The 22286-nt window shown below is 41.4% G+C and overlaps 1 protein-coding gene across 7 annotated transcripts in view; it reads right to left on the reverse strand.

The window, feature by feature from the left end:
• Nucleotides 1-14565: 14565 nt before the first annotated feature.
• The window catches only part of EDARADD (EDAR associated via death domain), a 61441-nt gene continuing 53720 nt past the window's right edge, over nt 14566-22286 (reverse strand). For all 7 annotated transcript variants that reach the window (XM_067711018.1, XM_067711015.1, XM_067711016.1 and 4 more), the window contains one exon: nt 14566-22180. In XM_067711018.1, coding sequence (XP_067567119.1) covers nt 21798-22180 — 383 coding nt within the window. In that variant the 3' untranslated portion in view covers nt 14566-21797. The remainder of the gene's footprint in view (nt 22181-22286) is intronic.

The following is a 22286-nucleotide window of genomic DNA, read 5'->3' on the forward strand; positions in this document are numbered from 1 at the left end:
AAAATATATAAACAGCTCAATATCAAAAAAACAAAAAACCCAACAACCCAATCAAAAAATGGGCAGAAGACCGAAATAGACATTTCTCTAAAGAAGACATACAGATGGCCAACAGGCACATGAAAAGATGTTCAACATCTCTAAGAGAAATGCAAATCAAAACTACAATGAGGTATCACCTCACACCAGTCAGAATGGCCATCATCAAAAAGTCCACGAGTAACAAATGCTGGAGAGGGTATGGAGAAAAGGGAACCCTCCTACGCTGTTGATGGCAATGTGAAATTGGTGCAGCCACTATGGAAAACAGTATGGAGGTTTCTTAAAAACTAAAAATAGAGTTACCATATGATCAAGCAATCTCACTCCTGGGCATGTATCTGGAAAAGACAAAAACTCTGATTTGAAAAGATACATGCACCCCAAAGTTCATAGCAGCACTATTTACAATAGCCAAGACATGGAGACAACCTAACTGTCCACTGACAGATGAATGGATAAAGAAGATCTGGTTCATATATACAATGGATTACTCAGCCATAAAAAAGAATGAAATAATGCCATTTGCAGCAATATGCATGGACCTAGAGATTATCATACTAAGTGAAGTAAGTCAGAGAAAGACAAATATATCACTTCTATGTGGAATCTAACAAAAATAATACAAATGAACTTATTTACAAAACAGAAACAGACTCACAGACATAGAAAAAAAATTTATGGTTACCAAAGGGGAAAAGGGGGGAGGGATAAATTAGGAGTTTGGGATTAACAGATACACAGTACTATATATAAAATAGATAAACAACAAGGTCCTACTGTATAGCACAGGGAACTATATTGAACATCTTATAATAACCTATAATGGAAAAGAATCTGAAAAAGGATACGTATATGAATCACTTTGCTGTACACCTGAAACTAACACAACATTGTAAATCAACCATACTTCAATTTAAAAAAAGAAAAGAAAAGAAAGGAGGCAGCTACATGAAGATCTTGGGGGAGAGCATTCTCAGCTGAGGGAACAGCTAATGCAAAGTCTCTAAGGCTCTTGAGAATACATTTAGTGTGTTCAGGCACAGAGACGCCACCAGCATGGCTAAGCATAATAAAAGAGGGGGAAATTATATGACATGAAGTCATGGAATTGGATGAGGTCACCTGGGCGAGTAGATAGATGGAGGAGTTGACCTAGGACAGAGCCCTAGGGAGATTAAAAAACAAAACAAAACAATAAAAGAGGCTGGGAAGAGGCGACCATGGAGACCTGCTGAAAATGTGTCTTAGCAACCAAAGAAAGGAAGTGTTTCAAGAGAGTAGAACAACCAGTTGTGGTGTTAAGAGGTCAAGGAACACAGAAATAACCAATAGATTTAGCAACATGGAGGTCATTGGGGACTGACTCTGAAGTGCGTTGAGACGTGAGGTAAAGAAGTAGTGGGACTAATGACTATAAATATCTCAAGAAATGTCGCTGTGAAGAGGAGCAAAGAAGTGCAGAGGCTAGGGAAGCAGTGGGGTAAAGGGAATATTTTGATTGTCTTGTTTTGTTTTTTAAAAGAGAAGATACTACAGTGGTGCCTTTTAGACTTTTATCAAGTAAACCACAATAAGAAATAAATACATTTAGGGAACCTAAATGTATTTAGTCCAGTGGTTAGGACTCCGTGCTTTCACCGCAAGGGCCCAGGTTTGATCCCTGGTCAGGGAACTAATATCCCACAAGCCATGCGGTGCGGCCAAAAAACTAAAACTAAAAATAAATACATTTACATTGTGACTTGTTACATATGTACTTAAAATCATGGAAACAAAAATTTCACAAAACGATACTCTTGTTATGCATGAAGCATTTTTTTTTTTTTTTTTTTTTTTGCGGTACTCGGACGTCTCACTGCTGTGGCCTCTCCTGCCGCGGAGCACAGGCTCCGGACGCGCAGGCCCAGCCGGCCACGGCTCACGGGCCCAGCCGCTCCGCGGCACGCAGGATCCTCCCGGACCGGGGCACGAACCCGTGTCCCCTGCATCGGCAGGCGGACTCCCAACCACTGCGCCACCAGGGAAGCCCTCTAATTTTTCATTTTAAAAAAATATTGTTTATAACTCACTAAAATGTTTGCAAGACGAGATGTTACTAATTATTTGTAGATAATTGCCTTAGACTTCCAGAGATGAAGGGATCATTTCTGGTTGGATCAATTTCTTTTCCATCTATCTTTTTTTTTTTTGGTACCTGGGCCTCTCACTGTCGTGGCCTCTCCCGTTGAGGAGCACAGGCTCCGGACGCGCAGGCTCAGCGGCCATGGCTCACGGGCCCAGCCGCTCCGCGGCATGTGGGATCCTCCCGGACCGGGGCACGAACCCATGTCCCCTGCATCGGCAGGCGGACTCCCAACCACTGCGCCACCAGGGAAGCCCCTCCATCTATCTTTATTGTCCTCTTTCCTTACCCAAGAAGCCACATTCACAAAGTACAAATTTAGAAATAGTGTGATATAAAAATATTAAATATACACACACTACTATATATAAAATAGATATACAACAAGGAGCTACTGTATAGTACAGGGAACTATATTCAATATTCTGTAGTAACCTACAATGGAAAAGAATATGAAAAAGAATATATATATATAACAACAAATCACTTTGATGTAAATCTGAAACTAACACATTGTAAATCAACTATACTTCAATTAAAAAAATTAAAATGTGAAGTAATATATATTGCCCCAATTTTCAAAAAACTAGTAAAAAACAAATCACATGATTTTAGACTTACGAATTGAAACTGTATATACACTTGCTACTTGGCAGGATTAGTTGACTAAACAAATTCCTGCCATATTTTGTCAACAATGTGAACTATGTTGTTTCAAGCTAGGAAACACCTCTGGTAGTGATTTTGCTTATTGTTGTGTTGCTGTGTTATTTTTGTTATTACAATAATAGTAATTTTTTAAAATGTTGGCCTTCCATTCATTAAATGGTGGTGCCATTGATGGGAAAATATGCTCCCAAATCAATAAGTCTGAAATACAAGTTAGATGTGATAAAACATTGTAAAGAACTTTAAATAATTACTTCTTTTTCACTATGAACTTAGGAGCCAGAACTCTAGAACCTTTAGCAATAATAATGATAAATAAAAGCGATATTAAAGTAAAAATTTGCCACAAAAGTTATAGACTTATGAACTCTGAGAACACATACTCTGTTCCATTTATTCCCATGGAAAAATTAGTCTTGAACTATGCAGGTTTTAAATCATGCAGTCTTTAGGAGTGCATTCTTTACAAAATCACAGCACTCATGCGTATGTCTACTTCCCAGGGAAGTTTTCATGGTTGGCGTCATCTTCCTCCTCTATCTTCCCCATTCTCAGTGGACTCATTTCCTCTTTGAATCGTCATGCTTTGAACTAATGTCTCCCACACACCAATACTAGTATCACCTATAAGGACTCAAACTCTTTTCTCACCCTCCAGACACCCTGTGTTCAGACTGATCAGGCTTACCTCTTACGTTCTACAGGATCATGTCCCAAATCTAGTCTTTTCAGGTGTGAGAAACAAGCTTCTAGAACTATGGCTCTGTCATAAAATAAAAGAATCTTGGAGATGGGAGAAATCTTCAGAGTAGTGTGGATTAATTTATTTATCCCAGTGGCTCAAAGAATGAGATGCTGTCCCATTTTTAAAATACTTTTCTTGAATGGCTTGGCACATTATGGTATGTTAACTAGAAAATGTTGTATTGTTATTTGACATGAAAATATATCTGAAATTATCTAAAAGTCAAAACAAAATAGAATCCTTTAGAAGTTTATATATATATATAAATTGGGCAACGTGTTAGGCTCTAGAGACACGGCAGGTAAAAAATATAGCTTTCCTGGAGCTTAAATCCAGTAGGAGTTAGACATTCAGTAATCACATATATGGATTTTTAGAAGTGCAAAAGAGTGCTGTTAGTAACTGTTAATGTTCATTGTGATCTTTGTTCCTGCAAAGTTGCTGCAACTCATAAAACCATTAAAAGGCCTCCCTCAGCCTCGCTCTCTCAATATTTAACCAACCCGCCATGCACATAGCTAATCTCCTTCCAGCTTGTATTTACACAGCTCATTATAAAATAAACTGACAAGCGAAACCTCAAGGGAAGAATTTCTGTGACAGGTTGAAGCAAGTAAGAAATCCAGGTGGTTTTTCCAAATAGAAAAATGTTATTAAGTCCAAATACTTAATTTTTTATTTTGGAAATTTCAAAACATACACATAAGAGATAGTGTGATGAATTCCCATCCACTCACGGTCCAGCTCCAAAATGGACATATCTTATCAACATGCCCTATCTTGGTTCATCTACTCCTCACCTACTGTCTCCCCACCCCGGCCCACTTTGAAGCAAATCTCAGACTTCATTTAATCTATAAAACTTCAAAACTGGTTGTTAGACTGTAAGGTTAATAAGACCCAGGTTCAGTTTTTTTGGCCAGAAGACTTCATAGGTGGTATGTATTTCCAATCGCAAGTCAACAGGAGAAACTGAAGGTCTGGTTGTTTTTCTATTAGCAATAATCACTCCTTGGATAAACCTCACTGGCGATGACACTGCAACTACGCAACACTGGTTGTTTTTCTTTGTATGATATCAAGACTGGTCAGTGGTTTCCGCTGTTCTCAGCTGATCCATTCATCTGTTACAAAGTTCCCATCAGTTTTTGATCGAATGGTTTTAGCAGCTGCTATTCATGTTCACTGCCTAGAGCCATTATTTCACTAAAAATTGAAAAGTGGTGATACATCAATTCCAACATTCTTCCTGCATTTATGAGTTAGAGTTCTTCTATAAGGAAATATTGTTTCCTATTTGGTGACCCCAAGGTGAAGTTTATGCCAGAAAGGCAGGCCAAAAGCTTGATTCCTTCCCTTTACTTAAGAGTTTTCTTAATAATAAGCTGCTTTCCTAGCCTCCACAAAAGGTAACCAATGAGTTGGTTTTTTAAAATGTCATTATGAATTCATGAATATTAATATATTTGATGTGTTTCTTTTTTTCCTGATACTTAAATTATCCCATCTATAACCAAACGGGACCCCTTTGAGCTGGCATCTGTCTTCTTTTGACACAACATAGTAACCTTAGTTTCCTTGCTTCCTGGTATGACAAAATATCCCAAGGTATCATTTTCATTTCCTGCCAAACTTGGACTTAGCAGTTTCTCCAAGGAAAGTTTTAGTGGGAAATGGTATAGAGAGACTACAATTTTGGAAAGGAGTGTTCATGGCAACTGGGTTGGTTTCTAGACTTCCTCAATGGATAGAGCTAGGAAAAAAGTTTTTTGATTTTTGTTTTTAATATCTGAGTTTATACTGATTTCACTCAATTTAGGATTACAATGTTTTCATTTAGCTTTTTTATTTTATATTTATACCTCATTTTTCTTATGAAAATCTTAGTTTCTAACAAAATTACTTATTTGCTTTATCCTGTCATATATAGTAGTTTCAGGATAAAAAGATAAATATTATCATAACAATATGATTACATAACCAAACTAAGGTTTATTTGCCATCTTTTTCTCTCCTGAGGCTATATCTCATAAGATATATATAATCAAATTTTTGTGTTTTAAAGTAATTTGACAATACTACCCAAAGTGATCTATAGATTCACTGCAATCATTATCAAAATCCCAACAGCATTTTTTCAGAAATGGAAAAAAAGAATCCAAAAAGTTATATGAAATCTTAAGGGAACCTGAAAAACCAAAACAGCCTTGAACATAAAAGAACATAAAAGTTGGAGGCCTCACGCTTCCCAATTTCAAAACATATTACAAAGTTAGTAAGCAAAACAGGGTAGTACGGGCATAAAGACAGACACACAGACCAACAGAACAGAATAGAGAACCTTGAAATGAACCTTCGTGTATATGGTCAAATGATCTTCAACAAGGGTGCCAAGACCACTCAACGGGGGAAACACAGTCTCTTCAACGAATGACACTGGGAAAATTGGATGTCCACATGCAAAAGAATGAATTTGGATCCTTACCATACCATATACAAAAATTAACTCAAAATGGATTGAAGAAATAAACAAAAACCTAAAACTATAAAATTCCTGGAAGAAAATAGGCAGAAAACCTCATGACATTGGATTTTGGCCATGATTTCTTAAATATGACACCAAAAGCATCGATAATAAATTTAAAAATAGACAAATAGGACTACATCAAACCTAAAAATTCTGTGCATAAAGGACACAACCAACAGAGTGAAAAGGCAACTTGTGGAATGTGAGAAAATATTTGTAAATTATATACCTGATAAGGGGTTAATATCCAGAATATATAAAGAACCCCTACAACTCAACGGCAAAAAGACAAATAACCCAATTCAAAAATGTGCATAGGACTTTAATAGACATTTCTCCAAAGATGGTATACAAATGACCAACAAGCATAAGAAAAGGTGCTCAACATCACTAGTAATTAGAGAAATGCAAACCAAAACCACGAGATACACCTCACACTCATTAGGATGGCTGTTATCAAAAAATAATAAGTGTTGGCAAGGATGTGGAAAATCATAATTCTTTTGCACTGTTGGGAATACAAAGTTGTGCACCCGCTATGAAAACCAGTATGAAGGTTCCTCAAAAACTTAAAAATAGGGCTTCCCTGGTGGCGCAGTGGTTGAGAGTCCGCCTGCCGATGCAGGGGACACGGTGCCCCAGTCCGGGAAGATCCCACATGCCGTGGAGCGGCTAGGCCTGTGGGCCATGGCCGCCGAGCCTGCGCGTCCAGAGCCTGTGCTCCGCAGTGGGAGAGGCCACAACAGTGAGAGGCCCGCGTACCGCAAAAACAAAAACTTAAAAATAGAATTACCCTATGATCCAGCAATCTCACCTCTGGGTATATGTCCAGAAGAACTAAAAGCAGGATCTCAAAGAGATATTTTCATACCCATGTTCATAGCAGCATTATCCACAATAGCCAAGAGGTGGAAGCAACCCAAATGCCCATTGACAGATGAAGGTAAACCAAATGTCATATATTCAACCTTAAAAAAGGGAGGAAATTCTGTCACATGCTACAACACGGATGAATCTTGAGGATATTATGCTAAGTGAAATAACCCAGTCACAAAAAGACAAATACTGTGTGATTCTACTCATATGAGGCATCTAAAGTAATCAAATTCACAGAAACAGACAGTAGAATGGTAGTTGCCACTGGCTGGGGGAAAGAGGAAATGGGAAGTTGTTTAATGGGTAGAGAGTTTCAGTTTTGAAAGTTCTGGAGATCTGGTGCACAATAGTATGAATGTACTTAATACTACTGAACCTTACACTTAAAGATGGTTAAGATGGTAAATTTTATGTTATGTGTTAAACACAATTTTTTTAAAAAAGTAATTTGAAATAATGTATCTCTGTGAGGAAGCCACCATCTCAATACACCATTAGACTCATTGGTTTCATCTTGCTTTCAGATCCTGGGCCTTGCTTTTCATTTATTCCATTTTGGTTTATAATTTTGTGAAATATAGTACATGGTTTCAAAGTCAAATTTACAGACAAGATACATTCAAGGAAATCTAACTTCCACCCCTGTCCTCTCCATGCTGTTCCCTCCCTCTTTCTACAGGTAACATAGCTCGATGGTTACCTCTATCTCTATTCATTTTCGCCCCTTAGACAAGAGGTGGCACTCCATGAATAGTTTTGCATTTGGCTTTTACTTCACATATAGCTTGAAGATCTCTCTGCACTAGTATACTACAGAGACATTCCTCATTTCTTTTCATAGCTTCATATTACTCCATGGTGTCAACATACCATAGTTTACTTAACCTGTGGACATTTGGATTGTTTATCTATCATAAGTAATGCTTCAGCACATAACTTTGTGTACATGTCCTTGTATATTTGCCACACTGCCTCTGTGGGATTCCTAGAAGTGGCATTTTTATGTCAAAGGTTAAATGCTATGTAATTTTGCTAGATATGACTCCAAGCACTTTTTGAGAATTCATTCAAATTCTCTGTCCCTACTCTACTATAGAAGAAGATCCAGGCTACTCTGATGGGAAAGGGGTATTGGAGGTGAGGCCTGAGAAGCTGTACTGAGAAACCTCTCACCGGAGATGAGAGAGGAACAGAAAAACCAAAGGAGTAAACAGGACCAGGAAACACATGGCAAGTCAAAGTCAAGAAGCCAGGAAGGAAATCTAGGGGAATTCAAATAGGGACCACGAGGAGATATGGAAGCTTCAATGCAGGAACAGAAGTGTGGGAATAATGAATGCCCAAAGGTTGGGAGCAAATTGGGAAGTAGTCAAGGTAATTACCCAGAAGAGCAGCTGCTTTCCTCCATTCTTTTCTTGGCTGGCTGGAGCATAATGCAAAGTCACAGAGTCATTGCATATGTTCATAAAATGCACAAGGGCAATTAGCTGAAGGAAGACATGGTAGCTGAAACCCAGTTTCTACTTTACTCACCAAACCGATAAAGTGCTCCATCTTCAGGTGCAAAGGAATAGTGGTAGGGTGTAGACCACCTTTTTCTAACTTGTACAAAGGTGTCACATGGTCCAGCCACGGCCTTGCTCAAGTTAGCTGGGCTTACGGGCCATGCAGAAAGGGCAACAATCACTCAAAATCTCCTCCCACCTTAGTAGTTATATTCATTTTTCTTCTATAATTTAGTTATAATATTGCACATTTAAAGTGCAAGGAACTTTAGGAAAGTGAGGGTAAATTTTATAATCTTTTGTACTTGAGCCATAAGTAGAGTTGTTTATTTTAATAAAATGGTTTGTTTTAATAACAATGGTTTCCAGGTTAAACAGCCAACTGGTTAAACCTTAGGGTTGTGTGAGGTGAGGCATGTTAGTACTTTTGTTTATTTGGAGATGGGAGAAGCAGGAAAAACAGCAAACCATGAGATACCTGGAGATGATATAGATCTTTATGTGTAAGATCTTGAGCTTTGGCGTTGAGAGAGACAAGGAACTTAATCCTAGCTCGACGATACACTAGTTCAGGTAAGTGCTCTTTAAACACTTCTGCTCACATAACCTCTAATGGAATTTTGAAAAACTATGTAACCTTCCCTTTAACATTGTTCTGGAAGTCCTTGCTTACACAATGAGGAAAGAAAGGGAAATAAAAGGTATACGGCGGGGCTTCCCTGGTGGCGCAGTGGTTGGGAGTCCGCCTGCCGATGCAGGGGACACGGGTTCGCGCCCTGGTCCGGGAAGATCCCACATGCCGCAGAGCGGCTGGGCCCGTGAGCCATGGCTGCTGAGCCTGCGCGTCCGAAGCCTGTGCTCCGCAACGGGAGAGGCCACAACGGTGAGAGGCCCGCGTACCACACACACACAAAAAAAAGGTATACAGGTTTGGAAGGAAGACATAAAACTGTCTTTGTTCACAGATGACATGATCATCTATGTGGAAAATTTGAAAGAACTGGCAAAAAAATTTCCTGGAACTAATAAGTGATTATTTCAAGGCTGCAGATATAAGATTAATGTACAAAAGTTATTGCTTTCTAATATACTAACAATGAACACGTGGAATTTGAAATTAAAACCACAATATCATTTATATTAGCACTCCCGAAAATGAAATACTTAGGTATAAATCTAACAAAATATATATGAGGAAAACTACAAAACTCTGGTGAATGAAATCAAAGAACTAAATAAATGGAGAGATATTCCATGTTTACGGAAAGGAAGACAATATTATCAAGATGTCAGTTTTTCTCTACTTGATCTATAGATTCAATGCAATCCCAATCAAAATTCCAGCAAGCTATTTTATGGATATTGACAAACTGATTCTAAAGTTTATATGGAGAGATAAAAGACCCAGAATAGCCAACACAATATTGAAGGAGAGAACAAAATTGAAGGACTGACACTACCCAAATTCAAGACTTCAAGCTACAGTTATCAAGAATACCATGGTATTGGTGAAAGAATAGACAAATAGATCAATGGAACAGAATAGAGAGCCCAGAAATAGAGCCATATAAATACAGTCAACTGGTCTTTGACAAAAGAGCAAAGGGAATAAAGTGGAGTAAAGATAGTGTTTTCAGCAAATGGTGCTGGAACAATTGGACATCCACATGTAAAAAAATGAATCTAAATACAAACCTTATGCCCTTCACAAAAAACAGCTCAAAATGGATCTTAGACCTAAATGTTAAATGCAAAACTTTTATAAAACTCCTAGAAGATAATACTGGAGAAAACCTAGATGACCTTGGGTATGGTGATGCCTTTTTAGATACACCAAAGACACGATTCATGAAATAAATAATTGATAATCTGGACTTCAATAAAATTAAGGACTTCTTCTTGCAAAAGACAGTGTCAAGAGAATGAGAGGATAAGCCCTAGACTGGGAGAAAAAATTGTTGGCAAAGGATACCTCTGATAAAAGACTATTATCCAAAATATTAATATATAAAGAACTTTTAAAGCTTAACAACAAAAAACTACCCAATTTAAAAATGGATCAAAGACCTCAATAGACACCAAAATATACAAGGAACTATTAAAACTCAACAATAAGAAAATGAACAACCTGATTTTGAAACAGGCAAAAGACTTGAGCAAATACCTCACAGAAGAGGACATGCAGATGGCAAATAAGCGTACGAAAAGATGCACTAAATCATGTGTCATCAGGACAAAGCAAATTAAAACAACAATGAAATAACACTACATACCTATTAGAACGGCCAAAATCTGGAACACTAACACCACCAAATGCTGGTGAGGGTGTGGAGCAACAGGAACGCTCATATATTGCTGGTGGGAATGCAAAATGGTAGAGCCTCTTTGGAAGACAGCTGGGAAGTTTCTTACAAAACTAAAGTCTTACCATATGATCCAGCAATTGCACTTCCTGGTATTTGCTCAAAGAGGCTGAAAACTTATGTCTACACAAAAAGCTGCACATAAATGTTTATACAGCAGTATAATATAACTGTACTTATAACTGCCAAAGCTTGGAAGCAAACAAGATGTCCCTCAGTAGGTGAGTGGTTAAATAAACTGTGTTACAACCAGATAATCAGTGCTAGAAAGAAATGAGCTACCAGGGAATTCCCTGGCAATCCAGTGGTTAGGACTCTGCGCTTTCACTGTGGAAGGCGCGGGTTCGATCCCTCGTTGGGGCCTAAGATCCTGCAAGCCACGTGGCATGGCCAAAAAACCCCCCAAAAAACAGAAATGAGCTACCAAGCCATGTTCCCACTGACCTCTTCCTCACCCTCCTCCTTTAGACCTAAAGATGCCTACATCTGTTAGCTCCTCACTGGTTTCCTTTAACTCTTGTAATTAGTTCCTTTATTAAATTCCCTTGATGGAACTTACCATTTGTTTCTCCAAAAAGAAACTGACTGAAACAACTAGAAATTCTATATTCTAGGTATAAAAGACAACCTTCAGCTTCCTAACAGGACAGCTGCCTGTCTTCTTGTCTGTCTTCATTCCTGGACTTGTTGGCCCCTTGAGGCTGGGGACTGCCAAGAGCTGTCATTACATTCTCAGAAGTGAGCTGAGGGCCTGACCACAGTAAACGCTCAGTAAATGTCTGTTGACCGAACTAATGTGATTTCTTCTATTAGTGTCTTTTTTATTTTTTTGGCCACACCACACACGGGGTCTCAGTTCCCCCACCAGGGATCGAACCCGCACCCCCTGCAGTGGAAGCTTGGAGTCTTAACCACTGGACCGCCAGGGAATTCCTCTATTAATGTCTTTTTAACATTAAAACTAGAAACAAATCATCTAAAAGAGGTAAAATCTGTCCGAATCGGTCACTCCAGAAAAATAACCCTTTTTTTGATCTGGCTTGTTTCAGAGACATACATGTAGAGGAAGAACCAATTTTTGCCATTTATTTCTCTTCATTTACCTGGTCCGGTTGGTTCTCCCATGTTGTTATTTACTGAGTCCACAGCAAACATATGATGATTTTCTGTAACTCGGCCCAATCCAACAGCTACTGCCCTGATCACTTTGGCCTCTTCGGTGTTTTGGTCTGTGCTGTCCCGGGAGAGGGCGGCAGGGCAAAGAGGTTAGATGGATGGTGGTATTTGGAGCAGGGTCCCTAGCTCCACAGACTGTCTGAGGAGCGGGATCTTCAGCTCCCCAGAGGACAGCAGGGGTCCAGAGCGCTCTCATCATCATAGCTGTCACCAAGGAGACGGAAGGCGCATTGTTTTAGCTGTCACCAAGGAGACGGAAGGCGCATTGTTTGGTTGGACTCACTGAGAAGTCCTCACGGGCTTCAAGACCAGCCTCTTCCTCACTTAGCCCTCCACCTTCACCCCACTCCCCTCAGCCACAGACGCCTGGCTCTGAGCTGGGAGCTGCTCTTTCTGCCTTACTCTCCCCTGTGGGAGCAGCTTTGGTTTTTTTTTTTTTAACGTTTTTATTGGAGTATAATTGCTTTACAATGGTGTGTTAGTTTCTGCTTTATAACAAAGTGAATCAGCTATACATACATATATATACCCCCATATCTCTTCCCTCTTGCGTCTCCCTCCCTTGCTTTGGTTATTTTTTATGTGTGTTTTTTTGTGGGTTTTTTTTTTCCCCAATTGGGATACAATTCACATAACATAAAATTCACCCCGTTAAGCATTTTAAGGTGTACAATTCAGGTGCTTTTTAGTATATTCACAACGTTGTGCAAGATTCACTACCATCTAACCCTGGAACATTTTTGCTTTGATCTTTGAAGCCCAGAAAATGAATGAAACAGGTTGAACCTCATTAAAATAAAAGCTCCCCATGTCCGAGAAGCATTCATGGTTTGGTATGTAAACGCCCTCATTTTGTATTTATATTTATAAGCATTTTTCCTCCTCAAGGACCACGATATTGTAAAAAAAAAAAAAGTTCTTGCTTTTTTAGAGTATTAATTCATTAGTTCCATTTCATTATTTCAGCATATTTCCAATTGCTTCTGGATCAGAGGGTGCTGATGAGACAGAGTGAACAGCGAACAATACCCTTGTCCTCTGGGGTGTGCAGTCGGGCAGGGGTGAGATCAGTAATCAAGTTATTACTGTTGGGATGAGTGCTACGGGGTGAATAATAGGAAGGCAACCAAGTCTGGAAGTCAGGTGCCCTTTCCCTGAGAAAGTGGTGTTGACGTGAGACCTGGGGGCTGAGGTGGCTGAGCTAGGGAAGGCTGGTGTGTCCAGGTCTGAGTGTGGCCAGGGTGTGGACGGGGCAGATGAGGCAGCTCGCAGTGAAGTCTTGGGTGGGAAGGGGACCTCACGGTTCAGTGTGGCTGAAGCATCAGGAGCTGTGGGCGAGTGGAGCACGACGACATGCCACACAGGCAAGTCACAGGGCCTTGGAGGCCACGCTGCCAATTTGGGACTTAATGTTCAATGGGAACCCATCAAAGGCGTTAATGTGGGGATGACAGGATCCGTCCACCGTATGGAGGCCACTTGGGAGACCGTCATCGGGTGAGAAAGGGTGGCTGCTTGGGTGAGGACGGTCATGACGATGGAAGGGAGGGAAGAGATTTAAGAGATATTTGGGAGGTGGAAGAGAGAGGGATGGAGAGGGGGATTTGATGATGACTTAGAAACAAGGTGGATGGTACGACAGGGAACTCCGGTGAGGAACAAGTTTGGACGGAAGAGTCATGGGTTCCCTTTAGGACGGGTTGGGTTTGAGGTACCTGGGAAACATCCGCATGCGTGGAGATGTGAAGCTAGTAGTTGTGGGTGTCTGGCAGCTCAGAGGACAAGCCTGGACCAGAGAGATAAAGTTAGGAGGGGCGGAAAGTAACCATGAAACCGCCCTTCACATATAGATATCACGGCATCTGAAGCACTTCGTCAGACTGCTTATTTACTTGTCTTTCTTTCTACGTCAGTGATTCTCACTTTGTTCTGCCCATTCCTGGACGGGTGTGGCATTTTCTCCAGGAACATCTCTCATCGTGTACGATGACTCTCCCTCGTCTAAGGTTCCTGGAGGGTAGGAAGGTGTTGTTTATCTTTGCATCTCCGGGACGCATTTTAGAAAGTCACTAGGTTTCCGACTGATGACTGACCAAGAGAACACATGAATCAACAACTGTGTTAGAATCTGCATAAAAGCACCAATTAGAGACATGGTTGACATCAATTTAATTTTGTAGCACCCATTACTACAGTTTCAAATAATTTCTATTTATAAAGAAAACATAAAATCATGCAGGACATCAAAATGAAGGCAGCTTAAAAAGTACAGCACGAAGATATAGAAAGGATCACAAAAATTCAGTCGTTCAAAAGCATAGCTGAAGAAGTGTCCCCCATGGAGCTTCCAAGGGTCTGCCTCAAAGGAAAATGGTCACTGGCGGTCACATCAAACAGGAGAGCATGGCTCAGCTCAGGAAGCCCTGAGAAGCTACCCTCTACGTTTCCAAAAGGGTGGATAAACTCAATCGTTTCATTTCGAGTTGTACCGTTGACTACTTTGATCTCTTCGATTCAGCTGTGGAGTGATTTCCAGGAGGCATCCTCGGCCGAACATCGCCACGGGGAGAGAGAGAACAGCCTCTCCTCCTCTGCTGTGGGGCTTCCTCTGGGTGATCTGGACCCCCAGGTGTGGCCCCCCACTCGCCCGGCACTTGGATCAGCGTCACGGCCGTGACCCTCTAAACATGAGGGAAGCAAGACATACCCTCTCATCCATTTATACCCAAGTGCACATGGTTCAGTAGGTGGAGTCGGAATTCCCAGGAAGGAAATCATAGAACAAAGAGGGAAACTGGTTCTCAGTCAGTTCCTTGGGTGCACGCAGCTCCGTATGTTTCAGTTACAAGGGCAGAAAACGGTTTCAACGTTCTTAGGGCCAAAGTGTCACTAAATATGATAGACAATCCAACAAATTGTTTCTGCATGTCTAAGTGAAAAAAGGAAGCCGATGTCAGCCCGTAGCTGGGAGAGAGAAGGCCACAGGCATACAGAAGAAATCTGATTCAAGGAGTGAGGAAATGGCCCTAAAACAAGCAACAGAGCAGAAACATGGACCTGAAGGAGAGGAAAATTCTAGAACAGAGAGGGCAGATGTGGAAAAATGTTATAAGGAGGATAGTCATGGCTCAAAACTAAATGAAACATATTCATTCATCTGAAAAAAGAAAGAAAATTTGCTAGACCAGTTATTAGGACTGTATTTAAAATAATGTGTTTTTCTATCATGTATCACAGAGGAAGAGGAAAGTCTAGTACTTCTGGTTGAAGTTCACTGTAACTGAGGGAGATCGATCCCTTTGTCTTTTTGCATAGAAGCCACTGTTCTCATGATGTTAAAGACGGAGCATCATTAAATTGAAAGCCAAAGAGACTAACTATCCCCAGACAGCTAATCGTAAATCTCCACAGAAGAAAAGTCCTTCTGAGTGTTTAGGAAGAATCCCCAGAGTGAGGAACTGTTATGATGGGGACCTTCAGGGGAATAGAACCCTCATCTCAATCATGCAGGCCCCATTCCACTTCTAATATTTGTCAATTTGTAAAATAACTGCACTGTTCCTATCTTTTAGTGGGGCTACTTCTAAGGGTTCTAACGTAAAACCAATAATCAATGGAAGGTTGGTTCTAGGCTGGTCTTAAACAAGCCTGAAAGGATGTGAACAGATTTCATCCTCCAGCAGAGGGCAGCACCACATTAAAACTACTATTCAGAAAAAAACAGAGGTGCAACATCTTTTGTCTATTACCATGTATTTCCTATACTATTTTTTTTTTTCATTTTTGCCTCACCAGGTGGCTTGCAGGATCTTAGTTCCCCAACCAGGGCTTGAACCCAGGGCCCCTGAAGTGGAAGCACGGAGTCCTGACAACTGGACCACCAGGGAATTCCTCTATATTATTGACTAATTATTTAGTGTCACAAAAATGGAAGACTTGTTCATACAAGTTATCTGAAATATTGATGGGCAATCCTGGCATACAATTGAAGCCCTAACAATTTTAAATCTTATAATTTTAAATAACCCTGTGCTTTATTTATGTATTTATTTTTGCAGTATGTGGGCCTCTCACTGTTGTGGCCTCTCCCGTTGTGGAGCACAGGCTCCAGAGGCGCAGGCTCAGCGGCCATGGCTCACGGGCCCAGCCGCTCCGCGGCATGTGGGATCTTCCCGGACCGAGGCACGAACCCGTGTCCCCTGCATCGTCAGGTGGATTCTCAACCACTGCGCCACCAGGGAAGCCCTGTGCTTTATTTTTGTCTACATCTACTTGAGTCTTCCTCTGTGCGTATATGTCCTGGGGGTGTGTGGTGTCTAAAACAGCTTTGCTTTCCATTCCCTTGCAAGTAGAAATTTTCTATTGCAACCAAATAAAATGCTTATTACATAGAGCCTCATCACATAACATCATAACATTGCAGATGGGAGTTTTGTTTAAAATAGTGTATCTCGGAACTTAGCTAAAGAGATTTCATCCTTCTAATAGCAAAAGGACCTCATCAGAAGCAGTTTAGTTTATAATGTGGTCAATTCAACATGGATCCCTACAGAGAGTATAATAAGCAAAGCTCTTAAGTATTTTTTTAAATATAAATTTATTTATTTAATTTATTTGTTTTTCGTCGCACTGGGTCTTCGTTGCTGTGCGCGGGCTTTCTAGTTGTGGCAAGTGGGGGCTACTCTTTGTTGCAGTGTGCAGGCTTCTCATTGCAGTGGCTTCTCTTGTGGAGCACGGGCTCTAGACGTGCAGGCTTCAGTAGTTGTGGCATGTGAGCTCAGTAGTTGTGGCTCGCAGGCTCTAGAGCGCAGGCTCAGTACTTATAGCGCACGGACTTAGTTGCTCTGCAGCATGTGGGATCTTCCCGGACCAGGGCTCAAACCTGTGTCCCCTGCATTGGCAGGCAGATTCTTAACCACTGCGCCACCAGGGAAGCCCAAAGCTCTTAAGTATTAATGAACTTAAATAATTTCCTTTCTTTCCACTTTTGCCTTTGTAAAGTATTGGGTTGGCCAAAAGGTTCGTTCGGTTTTTTCCGTAAGATGGCTCTAGTAGCACTTAGCTGTCTTTAACTTCATTCGAAACAATTTTGTTAAGATTGTATGTGACAGCTGTCATAGCAGCGTGCATTTAAAAAAGAATTATCAAAATTGGTGAATTTTTGTGTAGCCATTTTAATATTGAAGATGGAAAGAAAAAAGCAACGTTTTCAGCATATACTTTACTATTTCAAGAAAAGTAAAAATGCATGGAAATGCACAAAAAGATTTGTGCAGTGTAGGGAAAAGGTGCTGTGACTGATCGAACATGTCAAAAGTGGTTTGAGAAGTTTCGTGCTGGAGATTTCTCGCTGGACGATGCTCCACAGTCAGGTAGACCAATTGAAGTTGATTGCAATCAAATCGAGACATTAATTGAGAACAATCAACATTATACCACGCGGGAGATAGCCGACATACTCAAAATAAACCAAATCAAGCGCTGAAAATCATTTGCACCAGCTCGGTTATGTCAATCGCTTTGATGTTTGGGTTCCACATAAGTGAAAAAAACCTTCTTGACTGTATTTCCGCATGAGATTCTCTACTTAAAGTAATGAGAACATTCCGTTTTTAAAACAAATTGTGACGGGCAATGAAAAGTGGATACTGTACAACAATGTGGAATGGAAGAGATCGTGGGGCAAGCAAAATGACCACCACCAACCACACCAAAGGCCGGTCTTCATCCAAAGAAGGTGATGTTGTGTATATGGTGGGATTGGAAGGGAGTCCTCTATTATGAGCTCCTTCCGGAAAGCCAAATGATTAATTCCAACAAGTACTGCTCCCAATTAGACCAAATGAAAGCAGCACTCGACGAAAAGCGTCCAGAATTAGTCAACAGAAAATGCATACTCTTCCATCAGGATAACGCAAGACCACGTTTCTTTGATGACCAGGAAAAAACTGTTACAGCTTGGCTGGGAAGTTCTGATTCATCCACTGTATTCACCAGACATTGCACCTTCAGATTTCCATTTATTTAGGTCTTTTTTTTTTTAATTCATATAGTTATTTATTTATTTTTGGCTGCGTTGGGTCTTCATTGCTGCATGTGGGCTTTCTTTAGTTGCGGTGAGCAGGGGCTACTCTTTGTTGTGGTGCATGGGCTTCTCATTGCGGTGGCTTCTCTTGCTGTGGAGCATGGGCCCTAGAACATGTGGGCTTCAGTAGTTGCAGCATGTGGGCTCAGTAGTTGTGGCTCGCGGGCTCTAGAGTGCAGGCTCAGTAGTTGTGGTGCACAGGCTTAGTTGCTCCGCGGCATGTGGGATCTTCCCGGACCAAGGATCAAACCGGTGTCCCCTGCAATGGCAGGCGGATTCTTAACCACTGCGCCACCAGGGAAGTCCCATTTATTTAGGTCTTTACAAAATTCTCTTAATGGAAAAAACTTCAATCCCCTGGAAGACTGTAAAAGGCACCTGGAACAGTTCTTCGCTCAAAAAGATAAAAAGTTTGGGGAAGATGGAATTATGAAGTTGCCTAAAAAGTGGCAGAAGGTAGTAAAACAAAAGGGTGAATACGTTGTTCAATAAAGTTTTTGGTGAAAATGAAAAATGTGTCCTTTATTTTTACTTAAAAACTAAAGGCACTTTTTGGCCAACCCAATATCAGCATATTTATGCTTTTATAATATTTATTTGTTAAAAATTAACTTTAAACAAAGTTATTTTGGGTTATTTCACAATTGAATTATAGTACTACTTTAGTTGAGATTTACTTTTGGTATTTCTGTATGTAACACAAATAAAAGTCATCCTCCATTTGGTCAAGGTCTAGAATCCGAATGAACTTTAATTAAAAACAATGTTTGGTTAAATCTCTCTCTGCTAATATCATACTCTTAATAATTAAAACTTTTCATAAGGTAAATGCCAACAGATACAGATGTCAATATGAGCAAATAATGGTAGAGTGAAATTAAAACAACATATTTTTATCAAATCCCATATTAAAAAAAAATCCCTTCTACCCTGGCACGTCCCCTATGCAATTACAATAGAAATTTAAGCTTTCATAGCCAGTGATGGAAATTATTAGCCATCAGGGCTTTCAAACTAATGCCGCCAAATGGAGAGATGAGTGGGTGGTGTTCTGTGGTCTCAGTTTTCCTGTAATTCCTGATATAAAGGACAGGACTTCCCTGGTGGCGCAGTGGTTAAGAATCCGCCTGCCATTGCAGGCGACATGGGTTCAATCCTTGGTCCGGGAAGATCCCACATGCTGCGGAGCAACTAAGCCCATGCGCCACAACTACTAAGCCTGCACTCTAGAGCCCGCGAGCCACAACTACTGAGCCCACACGCTGCAACTGCTGAAGCCCACATGCCCTAGGGCCCGTGCTCTGCAGCAAGAGAAGCCACCGCAATGAGAAGCCCGCGCACCGCAACGAAGACCCAATGTAGCCAAAAAAAAAAAAAAAAGATAAGGAGCATGCTTAGCTCTCCCCATAGCTAATCCACCTGAATTCTGTGTCTTAACGTTTTTGATCCAACTCAAAGATAAGTTCAGCTGACACTTATGAACAAGAGCCATGTTCAAGAAATCTATGAGGATAAATTCTGCCTAAAGTCAGTTTTGAAACTGAAATCTGAAGTTTGGAATTTTGGAAACATGTCCCACAGAAGCAGTGCCAGTAGGGACTAGTGTCCCCAAGTCAGCCCACAAAAAGCTGTTAATCCAGGAATTTGTGAAGCACAGAACTGTCCATTCTACAGAGTCTGATCACCAACAGTGTTTCCATGAGAAAATTTTCATCATTTTCTGGATTTCAAGTCGGGGATGTTAGGAACTGGTTCTTTTTTTTTTTTTTTTTTTTTTGCAGTACGCGGGCCTCTCACCGTTGTGGCCTCTCCCGTTGCGGAGCACAGGCTCCGGACGCGCAGGCTCAGCGGCCATGGCTCACGGGACCAGCCACTCCGCGGCATGTGGGAGCCTCCCGGACCGCGGCATGAACCTGTGTCCCCTGCATCGGCAGGCGGACTCTCAACCACTGCGCCACCAGGGGAGCCCTTGAGTACATCTTTTGATAAACCTGACATTTATCTGCTAAATCTGACGAGACGAGCTAGGTGTGACTAGCACTGACTGAATCAGAAGTGATGAGTAAGTCTCTATAGTAATTTTGCAAGTTTAGCGTTTACGTTTGACGGTCAGGCTGACTATATACCAGCAACCTCATAAAAACTGCTGTAACTGCTAGCGGGGGAAAAAATGTCAGTGGTTTAGGAAACAACTTTCTTTTGAGTTAATCCTAATCTCCCTTGTACTCCAATCAATGTCATTCATCATTTTTGCTTATTTTAGTCAGGGATTTAAACAGAATCCTCCCAAATTGGACAAAGTGCCTTAATTTTCTAAACCTATAGCCAAAACCAAATAGCACTTCTATGAAATCGCCAAGTAAACCAAGGCTTCTCTCTCCCTCCCCCCGCCCACCCCCCAAACCTAGAAAATTCTCTCTAATAGCAAACGCTCCCATCCACACCACCTTCCACAGTAAACCATCAAACGAGAACAGGGGATAGTCTTTGGACCCAATTTTTCACTTGGTTTAAAATCCTTTGAAATTTAGGTTTTAATGCATAGCTTCCTTCCCAGTATCACCAGTAAAGATATCTCTTTCTTCACTAAAGTACTGTGTAGTATTATTGGGCCCTGTTTTAAGGTGGGATAGTAGGTGCTAGACGGGGTTGCATTTCACCCACAGGCCAGGTAGTTTTTATTTCTTAACTGAGCTTTCTCTCAGGGGTGAAACACTCAGCCTGATATACAAGACATAAAAGTAAATATTAAATTAATTTTTAAAAAGCCAAGGGTACCGAAAGGGCCTTTTTTTTTTTTTTTTTTTTTTTTTTTTTTTTGCGGTATGCAGGCCTCTCACTGTTGTGGCCTCTCCCATTGCAGAGCACAGGCTCCAGATGCACAGACTCAGCGGCCATGGCTCACGGGCCTAGCCGCTCCGCAGCATGTAGGATCCTCCCGGACCGGGGCACGAACCCATGTCCCCTGCATCGGCAGGCGGGCTCTCAACCACTGCGCCACCAGGGAAGCCCCGGGCCTACTCTTTGTCAACACCTTTCCCATGGTCCTTATTACCCTGCTAACTCCTGACTCTGTCCTCCCAATCACCATCGGTTTTTGCATTTCTTTCAAAAACACTCAAGCAAAGTCCTCTTTGATAGTGCCCAGATTATACAAGTATTTGAATAAGAAAGCTGGCATGTGTCCTGAAGAGTATCACCACGCAATGCCAGCAGCCTGTGAATTCACCTAAGTACTTTACAACAAAAAGAGTAACAGACTAAAGGGAAACTTCTCTCTGTGGTTTCCTTCTAAGCTGTGGGAGTGTCATTAATCATAAAGGATCTTGTGGATGATGACTTTTAGTTCTGAGTTCAGTCTTCAGTTTTTAAGGGAGAGGATACTTTTATTTTCATCATGGCATGAATCCACTCTGACTGTAGCTTTGCCCCTGGTCCCTATAGGAGCCTACAACATATTTTTCCCAATTCCAGATTCAAATATTAAATAAAAACAGATGTGCAAAACTAAAGGAAAATCCGCCACCAAAAACATACCCTACCCTCCACAAAACCACCAGCTTTGGGGAAAACTAAGGTCCGCTGTCCCACGTCCTTCGCCTAAACTTAAAAAAGAACAGATTCACATTGCCCCTTAACCTGTGCTCGGCTCAGGGTCCGAAGAGGCCGATGAGAAGGAGCTGAGGGCTAGAAGTTCCTGGGGTGCTCTCCACGCCCCCTCCTGGGCCATTCTTCGTCCACCCACCTGCGCAGGACCTTCTCCACATCGGCCCTGTGGTAGAGCCGGCAGAGCTCCATCAGCTGGCCCACCGTCCTCTGACTGTTCCGGAGTAAGAACTCCAGGGTGGGGCTCTGGGGCCGCTGCTCCAGGAAACACAGTTCATCGTAGGGCATGCCCCACTTGCTTGCGAAATTCCTCCAGTTTTTGACTGTTGGGTGACAGGGATCCAGCTTTATCCTGATCACGTCTAGTAAGTCCTGGTCATTGAGCAAGTCGCTGATGGTGGGGGCCAGGAGCAAGCAGGACGAACAGGTACAGTTTTCCGCGCAGGACGTGTCCTTGCTTATATCTGCGGGGACAAACGATACGGTCCACGTGTCAGCAAGAGGCCCAAGAGGCGCGCTCATCTCTTCCGTGCTCTACTTTCCCGCTGAAAGGTTCATAGCGTCAGTGTA

The sequence above is a fragment of the Pseudorca crassidens genome, chromosome 16 (assembly GCF_039906515.1).
Source record: "Pseudorca crassidens isolate mPseCra1 chromosome 16, mPseCra1.hap1, whole genome shotgun sequence".
Lineage (NCBI taxonomy): Eukaryota > Metazoa > Chordata > Mammalia > Artiodactyla > Delphinidae > Pseudorca > Pseudorca crassidens.